The 19298-nt window shown below is 39.4% G+C and overlaps 1 protein-coding gene and 1 non-coding gene across 2 annotated transcripts; both read right to left on the bottom strand.

Annotated features, from left to right (window-relative positions):
- Positions 1–393: 393 nt before the first annotated feature.
- On the bottom strand, positions 394–17544 carry OSTC (oligosaccharyltransferase complex non-catalytic subunit). The gene is made up of 4 exons (XM_007999490.3): positions 17342–17544; positions 12476–12569; positions 10445–10642; positions 394–977 (listed from the first exon to the last, which is right to left on the bottom strand). The coding sequence occupies exons 1-4, from the start codon at positions 17478–17480 to the stop codon at positions 959–961; spliced, it is 450 nt and encodes a 149-aa protein (XP_007997681.2). The 5' UTR covers positions 17481–17544; the 3' UTR covers positions 394–958.
- On the bottom strand, positions 15894–15998 carry LOC119623937 (U6 spliceosomal RNA). Its single transcript, XR_005240038.1, has one exon. It is a non-coding gene; the product is annotated as a U6 spliceosomal RNA (small nuclear RNA).
- Positions 17545–19298: the final 1754 nt, after the last annotated feature.

The following is a 19298-nucleotide window of genomic DNA, read 5'->3' as shown; positions in this document are numbered from 1 at the left end:
GGAATAAGCAGGAAAAAAGCTCACTTGAGAGAAAATTTCACTATAAACTTAATGATCTTAAGAAAGGATGAATTGAGTCATCAGAGAAGTGAAGCCCATGGCCAGTCAGAAAGAACCGAAAGGCCTGCATAGAGGAAATTAAGACCAGATTGGTCCAGAGATGTTTTTACATGTGCTCATCTAGCACATTCACATTGACAACTCTGACATAGATATGCAGCCTGTGCTTGAATATTTACAAGGATATAAAGATGCTAACTCTCAAGGCATCCTGCCAACCATATTTTGAAATCTTCGGCTACCAAAGTAGCGACAGAAAGTCGTAAGATGGGAACGAATGATTAATAGACCAAAAACTTAACACTGTCAGTTAAAAAACAAACATGAAAGGTATTAATTAGAAAAAGTATTTATTTCTGCTCCTTTCATTCCTCTTATTGTTCAGGAAACAGTCTTACATACATATCTGAAATAATCTACCATCACACACTCTAGTTAAAGGCAAAGCACCACAGGTAAAGCTGATCAGCTGTCCACAGTTCTCAGCTTATGGAATCTTGCTTCTGGATTTTATGTTAATTTCTGAAAATCAGAAATGTCATCTCCAAAAAATGTTAAGGGGGCTGTAAAAAACAATCACTTTATTTGATATTATAGTTGTAGATATTGAGTATATTTTCTTTAAGAAATGAAAAACTAAAAAGACAATGCCACTCAACATTGTTGGTATAGCAATAGGTCAGCAGGAAAAAAAAAATACTGCGATAAACTTGTCTCTTTAATACCAAGAAGAAATTCTAGTGCAAGCTTCAATACGCTTCCTGTTTTTTCACTAGATATTTCTTTTACTGCTGCTCTTCATTCTTTTCCACATGTCATACTGGAGGATTGGTACAGCCTTTAAAACTTCATTGACAGGAGCAAATCCAGTATCCACTGATTTCTTCTCAAAGGCATTCTAACCCATCAGATAGCCCCTGCAGAAATACAATTATCAGCACAAAAAGTGAAAAGAATTATTTTTATATTATTATTATACTATTTCAAAATGCCAAAACAAATTCTATGATATAAAATAACAATCCAAAAATATAACTCCATGTTCTTCATTATGGTCCTTACTTCATATCTTGCCCCCCTCACCCCAATATACAAATAAATTACTGAGCCTCAGTTCTACTATTCTTCCCTCTTTTTCTTTTTTTTTTTTGAGACGGAGTTTTGCTCTTGTTGCCCAGGCTGGAGTGCAATGGTGTGATCTCAGCTCACTGCAACCTCCGCCTCCCAGGTTCAAGTGGTTCTCCTGCCTCAGCCTCCCAAGTAGCTGGGATTACAGGCGCACGCCACCACGCCTGGCTAACTTTTGTATTTTTTATAGAGATGGGGTTTCACCATGTTGGCCAGGTTGGTCTGGAACTGGAACTCCTGACTTCAGGTGATCTGCCTGCCTTGGCCTTCTAAAGTGCTGGGATTACAGAGATTACAGGCGTGAAGCCCGGCAAAGTTTTTTGTTTTTTTGTTTTTTTTTTTTAGATGGAGTTTTGCTCTTGTTGCCCAGGCTGGAGTGCAATGGCACAATCTCAGCTCACTGCAACCCCAGCTTCCCGGGTTCAAGCAATTCTCCTGCCTCAGCCTCCCAAGTAGCTGTGATTACAGGCGCCTGCCACCACACCCAGCTAACTTTTTCTATTTTTAGTAGAGACGGGGTTTCACTGTCTTGGCCAGGCTAGTCTCAAACGTCCAACCTTAGGTAATCCATCCACCTCGGCCTCCCAAAGTGCTGGGATTACAGGTGTGAGCCACTGCGCCTGGCCCTTCCCTCTTAAAGTTACAAAGCAATGTGCTAAACAACACAGAATAAGAAAAGGAAGTAAAGAAAAGAAAATGATATCTAAAAGTTAAGCGTCAGAATCAATCTATTTTGGGCTCTCAGAAGTGCAACAAAAATCAAACTGTTTTTTATGGAAAGAAACTGGTTTGGATTTCTAAAAACTCTAGTATTACCAGAAGAGAAGTGGGAAAATCAGAAGCTATTTAGGACTGGGAGGTGAGCCTTTGAGACTTCAAATAAGTGTGTACAAACATCTGCCCCTGAACCTCTGATACTTTAGGAAAAGTCTGGATAACAGTTAGGCGCTTTAGCTGTACCTGCTGGTAAGGTCAAACTTCATGCTGGTCAAACAGGAGATCATTTTATTAAATGTGCAAATTAGGCCCTGAAATCCCCTTTAAATTAAAGCATTAAATCTGGTGTCATAAAAGTTCCAAACCTTTCCTTTGGCAATAAACCCTTAAAGTCTATTATTAATTAAGAATCTACAGGATCAGGAAAAAAAACGGAAAAATTATGTACAAGTATCCACATTAAGAAAGGGTGTACTGGGCCGGGCATGGTAGCTGACACCTGTAATCCCAGCACTTTGGGAAGCTGAGGCAGGTGGAGCACCAGGTCAGGAGTTTGAAACCAGCCTGGTCAACATGGCAAAACCCCACCTCTACTAAAACTACAAAAATTAGCTGGGCGTGCTGGCAGACGCCTGTAATCCCAGCTACTTGGGAGGCTGAGGCAGGAGAATTGCTTGAACCCAGGAGGCGGAGGTTGCAGTGAGCCAAGATTGTGCCACTGCACTCCAGCCTGGGCGAAGAGAGTCAAACTCCATCTCACAGAAAAAAAAAAAAAAAAAAAGTGGGGCGGTTTACAACACCCTACACTTACTGACAGCTTCAGAACACCTCTCCTTTTGACCCTGCTTCTACCACTCACTGCGTGAGCCTGGCAAACCTCACTCAGGTTCCTCATCTGTGAAATGGAGTTACCTCAAGGAGTTTTAAGGATTATAACAGAATCTACTCATACAGTACTTGCTACTCATAGTTATATGCACTTGACAAATGTTAGCTGCTATTTTTAGAGTCCCAAGTTTCTTCACTGGTAACGTAGGATTTATAAACTACTTGATAATACTTACGTCTCCTCCAGTGCTTGGCACACAGCAAACACTCAAGAATGTGACTTTCCTCCCTTTCAGCTTCTGAACTCACTTGACTCCCTGTATGACTTAGACTTATGTTCAGCTAATGCAATCAACCTAGAACTCATACACTCTTTCTTTCTGCTATATCAGCCTGGCCAATCCACACTCTGAATAAAAAGAACTTTCATCTAACACAACCACCTTTACAACCCAATACTTACCTCCTCCCAAATCCAAAACTGAACAAAAATTTAAAAATAAAAAGGTTTGGCTGGGCACAGTGGCTCACGCCTGTAATCCCAGCACTTTGGGAGGCCAAGGTGAGCGGATCACGAGATTAAGAGATTGAGACCACCCTGGCCAACATGGTGAAACCCCGTCTCTACTAAAAGTACAAAAATTAGCTGGGTGTGGTGGTGCACGCCTGTAGTCCCAGTTACTCAGGACGCTGAGGCAGGAAAATTGCTTGAACCTGGGAGGTGGAGGTTGCAGTGAGCCAAGATCATGCCACTGCACTCCAGCCTGGCAACAGAGCCAGACTCTGTCCCCCGCAAAAAAAAAAAAAAAAAAAAAAAGAAAGAAAAAAAGAAAAAAAAATTAAAAATTAAAAGGTTCTTTGGATATATACATTGACTTTAAAGACCTCACATAAATTTGCTACTATAATGCCTGATGTGTCACAAAAAGGATACTTTAAAACATAAGCTTCACAAGAAAAAAAAAAAAGGTTCAAGCAAGCATCCACTAATATTTACACTCTATGGTAGAAGTTACCCAACAGCTAGCTCACACTATGAAACAAGGGTACTAAGGACTCATTAGGAGTAACTTCTTATCATTTGCATATACCTATATACGAATATATACTTTGTACTCTATCTCTTAATACAGCTATATACTATGGTATCCTTCCTTGTAACTAGTGGGTGACCTATGCTTGTCAACCTATATTTAGATAGAAAAGAATATTTAAATAGACATGTTCTGTTCAAAGCTGCCAAACTTAAAATAGTTTTACCTTAAGGACAATTTTGGAGATACTAAGAAATATTATAATGCTATAAAGATACCATGTTAGAAAAAAGAAAAGAAGAACAAATACATTACTATACTTCTTGGTAGGAAATACAAATAAAATTGTTGAAATACACTAACTATAATATATACTCAAACATTTAGCCCCCTCTCAGGACCCAGAAAATTTCATAATCTTATATTCAGGCCTGTGAGAATTTTACATAAGTAAAATTGTAGAGAAATACAATAAAAAGTAAATCAAGTACTCAAAAACCAACTAGAGACAGGAGAAGTCACCATGAAGGACCTTCTATTTAATCTTTAAGGCTATGTTTCAATAATCACTTAGTGCCTCTGTATATTAAGGCAAGCACTGTGCTAGGTGAGCACTAACAAAAATTTCTCAAAACACTACCACATTCATTATTGCATTTAACCCTTGCAACAATCTTAAAAAGGTGTGTGAAACAAGGATTAGTCTCATTTTACAGTTGAAGAGTGTGACAGCAATTAAGTGCTTTGCTCAAAATCACAAGACCAGAAAAGTACAGAACCGGCATTAAAACACAAGTCTCCTCATGCCTTGTCTACTACCTACTCCAATGTTCCTAGAAATGGAAACCTCATTTTCTTCTTTTAGAAACAGTAATGGTTTATTCAGGCCGGGCACGGTGGCTCACGCCTGTAATCCTAGCACTCTGGGAGGCCAAGGCAGGCGGATCACGAGGTCAGGAGATCAAGACCATCCTGGCTAACACGGTGAAACCCCGTCTCTACTAAAAATACAAAAAATGAGCTGGGCGTGGTAGCGGGCGTCTGTAGTCCCAGCTACCAGGGAGGTTGAGGCAGGAGAATGGTGTGAACCCGGGAGGCAGAGTTTGCAGTGAGCCAAGATCGCGCCACTGCACTCCAGCCTGGGCAACACAGCGAGACTCCATCTCAAAACAAAAGAAAACAAAAACAGTAATGGTTTATTCATTTATTTTTGAAACTGTGGCCATAATCTAACTTGAGACATAGAACTTTCAGGACTCTATCTTTAGAATGAAACCACTGACATTGATTAACACTTACATTATGCTTCAGAGCACACCTTCTCATTTAATCTTAACAACTGTAACTCCCCAAGGTATATTATTATACTTCATTTAACAGGTTTGGAACCTGAGGCCAAGAGAGTTCACAGAACTAATCCAAAGTCTCAGAGCTATTAACTGGCAGGCCGAAACTGGACTCCAAATTCCTCACCCTCTCTACTACACACTGTCCTCAGCAGCTGTACAAATGTTTTGTTTCTTTAGAATGAATTACCTCCCTTATTTGCTAAAAAGGAACTTTGGATATAAGCTTTTTAGCCACTGAAACAATCCAGCTGCCAGTTTCTCTATAGTCTTAATTCTCTAAAATACAGCTCCAAATCTGGAAGGAAATGAAAGAGACTCTCAAACATCTGAAAGTATGGTTACAAAGCCAAGCCATTAAGCTCTCCTTCAGCCAGGACTGATTTAAAAGGCAATTAATAGCTAGGCTATCTATTCCCTCAAGTCATAGAATAACCAGCAAACTGAAAAGAAGAAGAGGGAAAGGATGAAATTACAATAGGTATATACTGATCGCCATGAGAAGTGACAGGTCAGTGAAATCAACAAAACTGAATAGTAGTACTATGCATAACAGAAAGGTAAAATGACCCTCAGTGGAGAAGGTTAAATTATGCTTAATCTCACAGTGTCCAGCAAATAATAGTTATCAAATAATAAATATTTGCCACATACAAATGTGAGTGTTAACATGTAATACAACAAACACTTTAGAAAGAGGTCTGTCAAAAACGAATACAATGTTTTAGTATTTATGTATTTTCAATTACATGGAATCACATACATGCATCATATCATTCTCTAAATGCTGTTAGTTTAAATATTATTACATTCATATTTTTTACTCCTTTCTCCCTTTAAGAGAACTTGTTTTCTGAACTGATCTCATGATCGCAGGATTTATCCAGAAGCTCCTTAGCTTTTCTTCTCAAGCTTAATAAACACTAGCTGAAACTGCTAAAAAGCCATTTTTGCCAGCTGAAATAAGGCGGGTCTTTTGTCCTCAATTATATGATAGACTCTATTTCAACTAGTTTTATACAGCTTTATAACAAATTTGCCTGTATGTAGGAACCCATCCCTCCATCTCCAATTGAACATCTTGCCTGATTTTAGGGCATTACCATGCCACCACAGGCCACCTTTTATTTTTATTTTTTTTTAAGATTCTGCTTTTGGTGGCTCATACCTGTAATTCCAGCACTTTGGGAGGCCAAGGCAGGCAGATCACTTGAGGTCAGGAGTTCGAGACCAGCCTGGTCAACATGGCGAAACCTCGTCTCTACCAAAAATACAAAAATTAGCCTGGCGTGGTGGGGCATGCCTGTAATCCCAGCTACTTGGAAGGCTGAGGCAGGAGAATCGCTTGAACCTGGGAGGCAGAGGTAGTAGTAAGTCGAGACCACGCCACTGCACTCTAGCCTGGGTGACTCTGTCTCAAAAAAAAAAAAAAAAAAAGAAAAGAAAAATATTCTGCTTTAAAGTTAAAGCTGCCCTAAGAGTGGAGGCTAAAGACAATCTAATGAAGATTCATTATTTTTCAGAAGAACCAAGTTCAAACTTATACCAGTCTTCTACTCAGTAACCGAACATCATTTTCTTTGAGTCTATGTATATTTAAAATGCAGCAAACATACAGACGCATACATACATGATTTAACATATGTTACCTCATAAATTATATTAGAACATTTTCATTTTCGCAATGAAAACTACTCCTTTGAGACTGTACTAATAAAAAGATTAGGGACTACAGTTTAATTTTTTCCTTTTAAATGTACAGCTATGTGTGCAAAGTTAATAAACAGTCATTCTTTTTTTTCTTTTTTTTTTTTTTGAGATGGAGTCCCACTCTGTCACCCAGCCTGGAATGCAGTGGCACAATCTAGACTCACTGCAACCTCTGCCTCCTGGGTTCAAGCAATTCTCGTGTCTCAGCTTCCCAAATAGCTGGAATTACAGGCGTGTACCACCACACCCAGCTAATTTTTTTATTTTTTAGTAGAGACTGGGTTTCACCATGTTGGCCAGGTTGGTCTTGAATCCTAACTTCAAGTGATCTGCACACCTCGGCCTCCCAAAATGCTGGGATCACAGGCCTGAGCCACTGTGCCTGGCCAACAGTCACTCATTTTATTAGCATCCACGTTTCTTCAAAAGTCAAGACATCAAATAAAACATGTTTTAATTAGTAAAATTGTATCAATAGGGGGAACATCAGGTCTCAAAAAAGCACAAATCAGAAAACAGAACTAGTAATACTGTTTCAGTGCTACTGTTTTCTCCTTTTCAAAGGCATCTCTTGCTAAAGGTAACATCTTTGTAAAAAAGAATTCCACCCTGGAGGTTATCAAGGTACACCTTATGATACAGCCATCCTTATCTCAGATGCCAGAAACTTAGTTGATTTGGAAAAACCAGTGGCTATTGGTGTTTTTTTGACATCTTTTTTATTGCTGTGGTTATTCCACTCACTACAATCAAACTGTTAGGTCATCATAGATAATTTGCATGAAAGAAGAAAGATACACCCTTTCCTTGCTGGGATAGTAACCACACCCTGTTGTGTGTAATACAGGACAATAGTCCTTGCTCATCATCTCCTCTGGGGCCTGCAAATATTCCGGGAAAGGTAGTATCATTACTTCCATGTCTTATATAAAACTGTCCATTATCTCTCCCCACTCCATACCCAAGATACCAGGCATTAGGAGCTGCAAATGAGAAATGATATCACAAAGGGAGCCATAAATTCATCTTAAAAATTCAAATCCTAGATTTAGTTGCATAACAAGATACAGAAAGTAGCAATTTTCTGTTTGGACCACTGTCCTGTTTTGATTAGATCTAAACATAATCTACAACTGAAACCCAGAAAGTATACCCTTTTTCCCTAGCCTGAAGTTTGGATTTAGTCAACAGTGTTACATACCAGCCTATAGAATGTGGAGAGGAAGACCAATGTTCACATAAATGATTGCAAAAGTAAGATGAAAGCAATCCAGAGTATTAAACACTTGTCAAAGCTTTTCTGTCAGTAGGAGATAGCTCTATTATCCTGAAAGTCAAATGCCAGAGCTAAAAGATAAACATCTATTTTCTTAATAGACTCATTCCTAGGAAGAGGACCTAAAACTATAAAGAAGGAAAACACTACGTAGAATGAAAACAGTAGGTAGGATGAGAACAAATCTGATTCTATAAGCAAAACCAGGACACTTTCTCTGTTCTGACACATGCCTCCAAAGGTTTCTTTTGTTTAGGTTGTTAATTTTCTGTTTTTTTTGAGACGGAGTCTCGCTCTGTCGCCCAGGCTGGAGTGCAGTGGCACGATCTCGGCTCACTGCAAGCTCCGCCTCCCGGATTCACGCCATTCTCCTGCCTCAGCCTCCCCAGTAGCTGGGACTACAGGCACCTGCCACCACGCCCAGCTAGTTTTTTGTATTTTTAGTAGAGACAGGGTTTCACCGTTTTAGCCAGGATGGTCTCGATCTCCTGACCTCGTGATCCGCCCGCCTCGGCCTCCCAAAGTGCTGGAATTACAGGCATGAGCCTTTCAATAACCTCTTTATTCTATCTGGGAGTCTCCTCTTTTCTTGCTCTGCTAATGAAAACTTTAGTCTTTTCTATACCAGTATACCTTACCAGGCTATGGTGACTTACTGCTATTAGGAGCAAAAAACAAGGAACAAAAAGAAGAGACTGGAGTACCTTAGTCTTCATACAACTTAGCCAATGGCCAGAAATGCCTTTCCCAAATGAAAATAAGAGCTGCTGGATGGGCGCGGTGGCTCACGCCTATAATCCCAGCACTGTGAGAGGCTGAGGCAGGTGAATTATGAGGTCAAGCATTCCAGAATAGCCTGGCCAACATAGTGAAACCTTGTCTCTACTAACAATACAAAAAATTAGCCAGGCGTGGTGGCGGGCGCCTGTAATCCCAGCTACTCAGGAGGCTGAGGCTGTAATCCCAGCTACTTGGGAGGCTGAGGCAGGAGAATCACTTGAACCTGGGAGGTGGAGGTTGCAGTGAGCCGAGATTGCACCACTGCACTCCAGCCTGGGCAACAATGCTAGACTCCGTCTCAAAAAAAAAAAAGGAGCTGCTGCCAGAGGAAACTGAGGCAGCTGGATGGCCACACAGATATTCAGCTGACAAAGACCTTCATGCTGTCCCTCCCATCCCGCCAGGACTAAAATGGGAACACGACGATTGTGGGATAAGTACTTTTGCCCATTCTACCCCAGGTGTGTTACAGACAATGGACAGGTTAAGTCACAGAACAAGTGAATTTGTAAAATTCAAACACACTAAGAAATCAATATAGTTGACACTTGATGTTTAACACAGTTTCAAAAAAATAAAATACTAAGAGCTAATCTTTATGGTATGCTTGCCAAATTTCCTGTCATTACTGTAGTTACTAATGCATCCATAGATTAAATCAGTATATATGGAAATGTGATATTTGTTCACATTTCAAATAATCATAAACAAAATTATGAAAGATGCCATAAACCATTTTATTTTTCTTCTAAAGATATTGAAAAGTTTTCTGAATCAAAATAATCTTTAAATACACATTAAACACACACACATGCAAATATATAAACATCCTTTTCCTATCTTTTTGAAGGGCAATAATTCTCCTTTCCCATTCACGGCATAATTTCTTCCCACCAATATTCAAAGAATAGTAACAATGAGTGATTTGAAGCTATTCCCTACCATTAATACTAATGGAATCCTGTGTTACAGATTAGCCAAAAGGCATTTTAAAGAAATAATGACAGCAGGGCGCGGTGGCTCATGCCTATAATCCCAGCACTTTGGGAGGCAGGAGGATCACCTGAGGTCAGGACTTCAAGGCCAGCCTGGTCAACGTGAAACCCCATCTCTACTGAAAATACAAAAAATAGCTGGGTGCTATGGTGCGTGCCTGTAATCCCGGCTACTCAGAAGCCTGAGGCAGGAGAATCGCTTGAACACGGGAGGCAGAGGTTGCAGTGAGCCAAGATCGTGCCATTGCATTTCAGGACCAGGCAACAAGAGCGAAACTCAGTCTCAAAAAAAAAAAAAGAAAGAAACAATGACTATCTTCAGTCATTGATGCCAGGACAAAGTAACTAAATTTTCTCATGAACATTCATGGGGATAACAACTAAGAAGATCTATTAGCTTCAATTTTTATTAACTATAGCTATAACCTGACCAAGTCACAAATGTATTTGGTTTCTGGATTTTTCACCCATGTAAATGAAAGTTAAATTAAATCTCCTATGACTTTACGTTTTCCAGGTAATCATTTTACCACTTTGCAACATAAGGTGCTGATTACACAAATAACTTACGGCAGTTTCATTCTCATGAATACTCTAGCCATGAAAAAACTCAGTAGGACACAGACGAATCCAATGAACAGAAGAAGAAATCTATTGAGTTTTGGGATATTTGGTGCATTCGATCGGTCCAGGATTATGAAACCTAAACCTCCCATTGTAAATAGGAAGCTGGATGCAAGTCCTTCCATAATATATTGTCCATTTACTCTGGAAAAGAAAAGAATGACCATAGGAAGATAATAAATAGAAATGTTTCCCTAAGTTGAAATTCCTATCTCCGTTTTGTGCTAAAACATTTTTGTGCTATATTTCTTATTCTTACCCTTGCAACTATTTTACTATACCTCTGGATATTCATCTGTCCATTTAACAAATATTTATTGAGTCTATTAGGTAGCAAGCACTGTTTTAGGTTCTGGGAGATACAACAATGAATAAAACATAAAAATCTTCGTCTTCATGGAATTCACATTCAAAAAAAGTTATAAAACCTCAATTAACACAACCATTTATGTAAAATGCTCATATTTTATGTATATGAATGCTTTACCCAGAACTTCAGCATAGCTTTTTTTTTTTTTTTTTTTTTTTGAGACAGAGCCTTGCTCTGTCGCCCAGTCTGGAGTGCAGTGGCACGATCTCGGCTCACTGCATCCTCCACCTCCCAGATTCAAGCAATTCTCCTACCTCGGCCTCCGAGAGTCGCTGGGACTACAGGTGAGTACCATCATGCCTGGTTAATTTTTTGTATTTTTAGTGAAGATGGGGTTTCACCAGGTTAGCCAGGATAGTCTCAATCTCCTGACCTCGTGATCCGCCCACCTCGGCCTCCCAAAGTGCTGGGATTACAGGCGTGAGCCACCGCGCCCAGTCTAAGTTAGCTTTTTTTAAAAAAGTTATGCTATTTAAATTTCTACTATCAATTTCAAACTAATTTTGAACTGGTGAGATGTGTTTCTTGAAGTTTTATGTTAATAATAATAAACTTCCTGTTTCAAATGGAAATATTTTAAAAAGAAAGTGTTCTTAAATAAGGCTCCATGAGCCTCATAAGAACTTCAGTGAGCTACAAACCCCTATAATTATATGTAAAAGAGTATGTGTGTGTGTGTGATTTTTCTAGGGATACAGAGCTTTTATCAAATTCTCATAGTTCAGGGACCTCAAAAAGAAAATTTCTCGTTAAAGGGATGATTACACATAGGCATATGTAAAGAGGGTTTGTTTTTTTTTTTTTCTGGTCAATTGTTTTCATTGAAAACAATATATGCATCAGGTTCAAAATTCAAACAGCGTGAAAGAGGGCACTATGAAAAACCTCTCTACCATCAACCTGTCATTAACTCCCCTCCACAGAGAATAACAATACATCTTTCCAGAAATATTCTATGCATAAATAGCATTACTGTAAATATAAACATATAGCTATGTTTAGGTAGGCATTTGTTAAGTAAATTTTAGAAAGCAATATAAGCATTGTTTAGGTGAACAAAACCACACTAGAATGGGGTTTCACTGCTGAAACAGAACCCTCAAGTCTCAAAAATATTTTTGTTATTTAATGGTATAGACCACGGTATAGTCCAAAAATATTTTCTTAAATACCCATATAGTAAATATCTTAGGCTTGCAGGCTATATGGTTTGTGTCATACTTGTTCAACTCAGCCACTGTAGCTTGAAAACAGTCCATAAATCATATACAAACACATGGGCATGTTTACCTCCAATAAAACTTTTTTGGGGGGGAAAAAAAAAAGCAGCTATAGTTCGCTGACCCCTAGAACAATCTATAAATGTAGTTTAAACTGACATCCCACTGTAAATTCGTGATACATCAATCATTATGAAATACTTTATTTCTTAATAAATAATATACTCTTGTTGTTGGCTCACTTTCTGCCACTTCAGAATTCAGCATTTTTAAACAGCAGTTGTCTAAATATAGATGGATCCCATAGGTTTTACTCTATTTTTAAATAAGCAGGCATACCCCAGCAACCTTTCCCACCACCAAATCATTCAAAAAGGTATCTTTTACCTGTAGGCCAAGAAAGCTACAGGCCTCTGATGCCCATGTTCATCAGTCATAGAGCCAACACTTGGAGGTTCAACAATAACATCATAAATTATTCCTATAAGAAAGACAGCAGAACAGATTAGATTGTATTCCTAATTTTTGAAAACAGGATTTTAGCTTTCATTGTCTCTTAAGGTTCATTTACTTTTTTTTTTTTCTTTTTTCTTTTTTTTGAGACAGAGTCTCGCTCTGTCGCCCAGGCTGAGAGTGCAGTGGTGCCATCTTGGCTTACTGCAAACTCCGCCACCCAGGTGGAACCAATTCTCCTGCCTCAGCCTCCCGAGTAGCTGGGGCTACAGGCACCCACCACCACACCCAGCTAATTTTTGTATTTTTAGTAGAGATGGGGTTTCACCATATTGGTCAGGCTGGTCTTGAACTCCTGACCTCAGGTGATCCACCTCTCTCAGTCTCCCCAGTCTCCCAAAGTGCTGGGATTACAGGCGTGAGCCACTGCACCCGGCCAAGTTTCATTTAAATATGAATGTTTTGATTGTATTATTAGAACCAAATGTGGCCCAACTAATCTAAGGTTCTGAAAAATCATTCAGACATTCAACTCAATGTTTTAGAATTACTTCGAAAACAATATGATATCTAAATGAAGTACAGATTTCATAAAGGAAATTCATCCTGCTAATACTCAGGAATGACTTTAGTATAAAGGAGATTTAAAATTAAAGGCTCTACTTCAGTTCACAAAAATTGTCTCAGATATACTTAGATTTGTTTCTATAAATTGAAAAATAACTAGAGAAATTGCTTAAATGTAAAACAAGGGGCCATTTTAAAATTACACCATCAGGCAGAATGGCAATACTAGAGATTCATAATCATTAACATTAACATCCACCATTATGTCATAATGTCATTGTGATCATTAACATTAATGTTCATCAACACTAATAGTTTTCTCAGTCTCCCACTGTCAACATCTACTCTACTTTCTCCACTGTTCTCAAACATCTTCATCTCCAGCTTTTTTTAAGCATAACAAGCCTATCTCCCTTATCCTAGCCTGACAAAACAATCCCATAGGAATTCCTTTGTCTTCTCCCCACCAAATCTACAAATACCTGGTACCTGCATCCATCCTCACCCTCTCCTTTCCAGCTACATAGAGGAAGATGTCTACCTCCTATTATATGGGATCTCTTCTGCAACTATCAGGAGTCCATTCCCACTTGTACTCTCAGGGACTTTATTCCTTTGGGTATCTCTCCTCTCTCCTGTATTTTCAAGCTCTCCTTCCCTATATCAATCCTCCTTGACTTCAGATCCTCCCAGCTAACATCCTATTTCTATCTTTGTGTTTTGAAAGGGAGTCAGACTTTCTTCTGGAAAGACTTAGGCAAACTTGCCATCTCCCCTTTCTTTCTTACCCTTCATTCTTCAACTCAATCCAATCTCGTTTCTGCAACCATTGATACTGTTCTTTCTAAGGTCACCAATGATCTCCATGTTGTCAAATTCAATGGACACTTTTCGGTTCTCATCTTAGGAGACTTCTCAGAAGCACTCAATCTAGTTTACTAAACCAATTTATTGAAAAACACCTCTTCTTATGGCTTTTGTGATACTTCTCTTCATGGTTTCTTGCCACCTCTCTATTGGACCTCTTCTTTTATAAAACCACTAAATGTTGGAGGCCCTCAGGGATTGGTCCACTGTCCTCTTCTACTTTTCTTCAAAATGAACTCCCAGGGCTTTCAATTTCATGTGCTAAAGACTCTCAGTGTGATATGCCAAGGCCTCTCAAATAATGTCAGTACCACTAGAATTACATGTAAGCTCCTCAAGAACAGGGACTTTGCCTATGCTCTTCAATGTCTCATGGGAGTTCCAGAAATGTCTGTTAGTTGACCAACTTCAACACAGGCCTCTTTTTTCAGATCTAGACTCCCATCTGTACATTTGACATATCCAACTAATTTTACCCCAGAAAAACCTCAGGTGCACCATTTTCCACCAAAAACTTTGTTTTTTCAATCTCAGGAAATGATACTTCCATCTATTAAGATGCTCAAACCAGAAACCTGTAAGATTCCTTCCCACTTCATTCTTCCCCTACACCCAGTAAATTCAAGACCTACTGAATCTACTTCCAACATATCTTTCATTATATTATCCTAATCTCCACTACTATAAACCTTGTATAGTCTATGTCAACTACAAAGGCCACCTAATTGGTCTCTTGGTCTCACATTTGCCCTACTTTTCCCTCTGCCTAGCATATCCTTTCCCCAAACTCTTCAGATTTTGGCTTACATATCATTTCCTAAGGAATCACATCCAATCCAATCCAATCCAGATGATGCTTCCAACTCCCTTTATTTTCTCAAAAACCTCTTGTTCTTTTCTTTCACCGTATTTGTAACCATTTTTTTGTTTGTTTTTATTTTTTGAGACAGGATCGGGTCTTGCTCTGTCACCCTGGTTGGAGTGCAGTGGTGCCATCAGAGCTTACTGCAGCCTCAGCTTCCCAGGCTCAGGCAATCCTCCCACTTCAAACTCCTGCACTGTAGTCCCAGCTACTTGGGACTACAGGTACGTGCCACCAAGCTTGGCTAATTTTGGGGTTTGTTTTTTGTTTCTGAAACAGGGCCTTGCTCCGTCGCCCAGGCTGGAGTGCAGTGGCACAGTCTCGGCTCACAGCAACCTTCATCTCCCAGTTACAAGAAATTCTCCTGCCTCAGCCTCACAAGTAGCTGGGACTACAGGTGTGTAACACCACGCCTGGCTAATTTTTTGTATTTTTAGTAGAGACAGGGTTTCACCATGTTGCCCAGGCTGGCCTCGAACTCCTGGGCTCAAATGATCCAACCGGCTCAGGCTCCCAAAGTGTTGGATTATAGGCGTGAGCCACTGCACCTGGCCTGTTTTTGTGACCATTTTTAATGGACAAAAAAAATTATGTGACATTTAACATGTCTCAACTATGACATTATAAGCTTCAGGAGGTCAGGGTCCTTATGTTTTGTTCTATTATCTCCAGTACCTAGTGCCTGGAACTTAACAGGGACTCAATATCTATTTGCTGACTATTTGTCAGCAACAAATAGTTTATTTGTAAAGGTGCACTCAGTTTTTAGAAGAGACTTCTTCCCTTCCAATGGCAAAACCAATTCATCATACCTGATACCTCACAGACCTGGCCACTAAAAGGCATCCTTTTCACTTTCTCCCAATGGTTGGGACAGAGATCTCCCCATTACAATAATCAACAGGGAAAAAAAGAGGGCCACAAAGAAAACTGAGGCTTCTCAAAAAGAATCCGACTCCAAGGGAAGTAAGGGTTACAGGAAAGAAACTAGCATATTCATTATCATTATTGAATAATGACTTTTTTTTTTTTGGTCCAATGACCTTCGTGAACTGCAAAAATATGGAACGCTTCACGAATTTGCGAGTCATTCTTGCACAGGGGCCATGGTAATCTTCTCCCTATCATTCCAATTTTAGTAATGTGCTGCCGAAGCGAGCACTCAATAATAACATTGAATTACTCTATATTATTTATTTTTAAAAGTTTATTATTTTTAAAAGCCACATGTACTTTAAATTTTGTTTATTCAGTACAGTAGCTATTAACTAGATGAGCAAATATTAATGGTTAATGCTAATGCAATGCTAGATAGTATCTTGTTACCAAAAAACTATTTAAATGTAACTCAAATATTTAAATGTAATTTATTTAAAGGAACATAAGTTAGTTCTCACTACTCTAGATTGGGGAAAGGGGGTAAATTCAAAGGTGCCTTCTAGAACTCAAGCTCTTTTAGTTTGAATCCCCCCCTTCAGTGCCAACTATTCTCACAAAACATCTATGAAAATAACAATATATGGCCACTCCCTTAAAAGTAGAACTACTTTTGCTGTCCCAAATCCGTAGCTTTAATTTTATAATTTCCAGGTTAAGTACATCACTTCCCCAAATCTAAATTAATTTTATAATTTCCAAGTTAAGTACACCACTTCCCCAAATCTAAATGTACACAGTAGCACAGTTCTAAGTAAATCTTGGAACTGTGGCCTGAAAGGGTAGTGGCTCTGAAAAGACCAGCCGGATTGCCAACTCACCAGTACATAAGGCAACGCCCCTTTGCAATTTTCTATTTGAAAAGTACAGAATAAGATGACAGATAATTCAGAAGCGTTTAATAGTAATGCTATTTATCTTATTTTTTTAATTCTCAACTTCTGCCCACTGAAACACAGTATACTCTGCAAATCTCATCTCCGATCCCAAATATTTATCAAACCTGTGATTTCGGAAAATTCCATTCATATTTATTGTAGGTTATGCAAAAGGCAACGCAGGACCGTAGGTCTGAACCAACAAAACTAAAGATTGTCAAGTCTCTTCCAAGATTCCAGGACAAAGACAAGTTTAAAAGTTCCACAAGCTCTTGACCAACCATGGAAGCGGAGTTGGCCAAACTAGACTTTCCCAGGACCTTTATCAAACAACGAACCATGGAAGCGGAGTTGGCCAAACTAGACTTTCTCAGGACCTTTATCAAACAACGTATGGTAAGCAATAAAAATAGCAACAATCTGGCCTTGAAAAATATATTTGACTCGGATCCCTGGGATGGGGGGTGCTAGCAGAGGTAAGGCAATGGGAGTGAGAACACGAATTCTCTCAAGACAGGGCGTCAGGGCGAATAAACTTGGACGTTAACACTCCGGACCCCAGAACTCCCCTCCACCCTCAGAAAGGATCCAGAGCAGAGCGATTCTTCCCCCGGGGCTGAGAGTCAGCGGAACAGATGCGCCTCCCGGGGCGGGTCAGTTCTCTGCGCCTCAGCCGACAGCCCGAGTTACCTCCGGTAATGAGGAAGTAAGACACCACCACCAGAGCATACACAGTCATGGCCGACGGCATGTGCAACCAGGGCGGCTTCTTCAGCTTCAGGTTGGGACATTCGAGCACTAAGAACGGGACACGGTACAAGGTCTCCATGTTGGTGGCAGCAAGGGCCGTTCTCGGCCTCAAGCCCCACGCGCCACCCGGAAACAGGCCCGCCCTCCCTAACAACTGCGCGTGCGCGCGGAAAGGACCCGCAGATCCGTAAAGCTCGGAGGTGGTTATTATATTCATAGAAGAAAATAAGAAACTAAATAAAACAAATAAATAATGAGTAAAATGTTGTAAATTATTTAATCTAGTTAAACTTAAATTGTGATAATGCCCTCTACATTTTTCTAATGAATATATAAGTGACTTGTGTACCTTCAAGGACCTATGGGACTTCTAACGTGGCCAAGCCAGAGAAGCGGAGGCCAACGAATCTAGCTGAGCCCCGCCCCCTCGCTGACACAGGGGATTTGGAAGTTGATTGGACAGGGGCGCTCCCGGTTCCCAGAGCTGGAGGATGAATGGGAACGTTCGGATGGAAATGCGTTTTATATTAGCGGTTTTTTCAAGGGATAGGAAAAGCCGGAGGCTGCTGAGCTTTTACTCCCCGATGTAGTCGTGGTAATAATAAGAATTAATAATAACTGCGAAAGTAGTATGTTATCAATTTTTTTTTTAATTCACCCTGGGTCACGAATGTCAACAGGGCATCTCTACAGGGATGCCTTAATGCTGATAGCTTGGCATGACCACAATACTATTTTGAATAACTCATCCTCTCAACTTTGCTCCTCCCTTGGTCATCTGTATGTCGGTAAAAGGTAAAATCACTCTGGCCAAAAATTTTAAAGTCGTCTGGATTTCTCTCCTTACTAACTGACCTTCTGCATTCAAAATATTGGTAGGTCTCTTTGGCTGTACTACCGAAATATCTCCAATTCATCTGCCCCTCACCATTCCACCACTACTACCACCCTAGTGTGAGCCACTGCCATCTCTGGTCTGGGCAACATTTACAATCCAAATGGATGAAAATATATGATGGAAAATTAGTCATTAGGGATGGACTAGAAGGTCTAAAACGTTTTTTGTTTAATGTTTTGCCTTTCTTTTTTATATAATCTTTTAAGACTCTACAAATGTTAACTTCCTTTTGGAGCAAGAGTTAAGAGTCACTGATTACACAAGTCCAGAGCATACTGACACATTATACAGCCAATGTTTTTATATTTTTTAATTTGCTTGTTACTAAGCCCGTGGTTTTTTGTTTTTTGTTTTTTGTTTTTTTTTACAGGATGCCATGTATTGGTTCTGCACTTCTAATTAGCTAACAACTCAATTGTTAAGAAATTGAAGACCATAATGAAAATACTATCAAAACATTGTAGGATCCAATTCTAAGTACAGATCAGGCTTGCTGCCCTTACGGTTCATTAGTTAGAGTCTCCCCCAGCGTCTTATTACTTATGTCTTAATGGAGCCACATGAATCTTAGGTTATGTAAAGGTCAATGATAACACCAATAATAAATGCATTTACACCAGAACCAGCGTTTATATGTAGGAAGTTTCTCTGGGCACTGTAAAGCAGAATGTTTCCGAAATTCCCACAGTTTTACAAGTAAGGAACACTTTGGAACAATTAAAATATTTTGCTTTGGTCTGAAGAAAAAAATAAAAATAAAATATTTTGCTTTGGAAAAACTTTGGGATTAAAGGTTTTTTAATTGCCTTTATAACTTAAAAAGGAATCTAACATTAATTAACTGCTGCTTGGCAGGTACTATGTTAAGTGATTTACATTTGTGCTTATATACTCTTCATGACAATTCTGTTAGGTAAATACTAGTATAACTGCTTTACATATGACAAAACTGACTCTTGGGAATGGAAATAAACTCAAAAAGTACAGTATAGTCTGTGA

Source organism: Chlorocebus sabaeus, chromosome 7 (assembly GCF_047675955.1).
Source record: "Chlorocebus sabaeus isolate Y175 chromosome 7, mChlSab1.0.hap1, whole genome shotgun sequence".
Lineage (NCBI taxonomy): Eukaryota > Metazoa > Chordata > Mammalia > Primates > Cercopithecidae > Chlorocebus > Chlorocebus sabaeus.
This window is presented reverse-complemented; position numbering and strand designations above follow the sequence as displayed.

Excerpts from the sequence above, each read along its gene's own strand:
- OSTC (XM_007999490.3), bottom strand. The coding sequence starts at position 17,480 with ATGGAGACCTTGTACCGTGTCCCGTTCTTAGTGCTCGAATGTCCCAAC. Across the intron at positions 12,570-17,341 it reads TTACTTCCTCATTACCGGAG|GAATAATTTATGATGTTATT; the intron begins GTAACTCGGGCT and ends TCTTTCTTATAG. Across the intron at positions 10,643-12,475 it reads GTAGCTTTCTTGGCCTACAG|AGTAAATGGACAATATATTA; the intron begins GTAAAAGATACC and ends TTTCTTTTCCAG.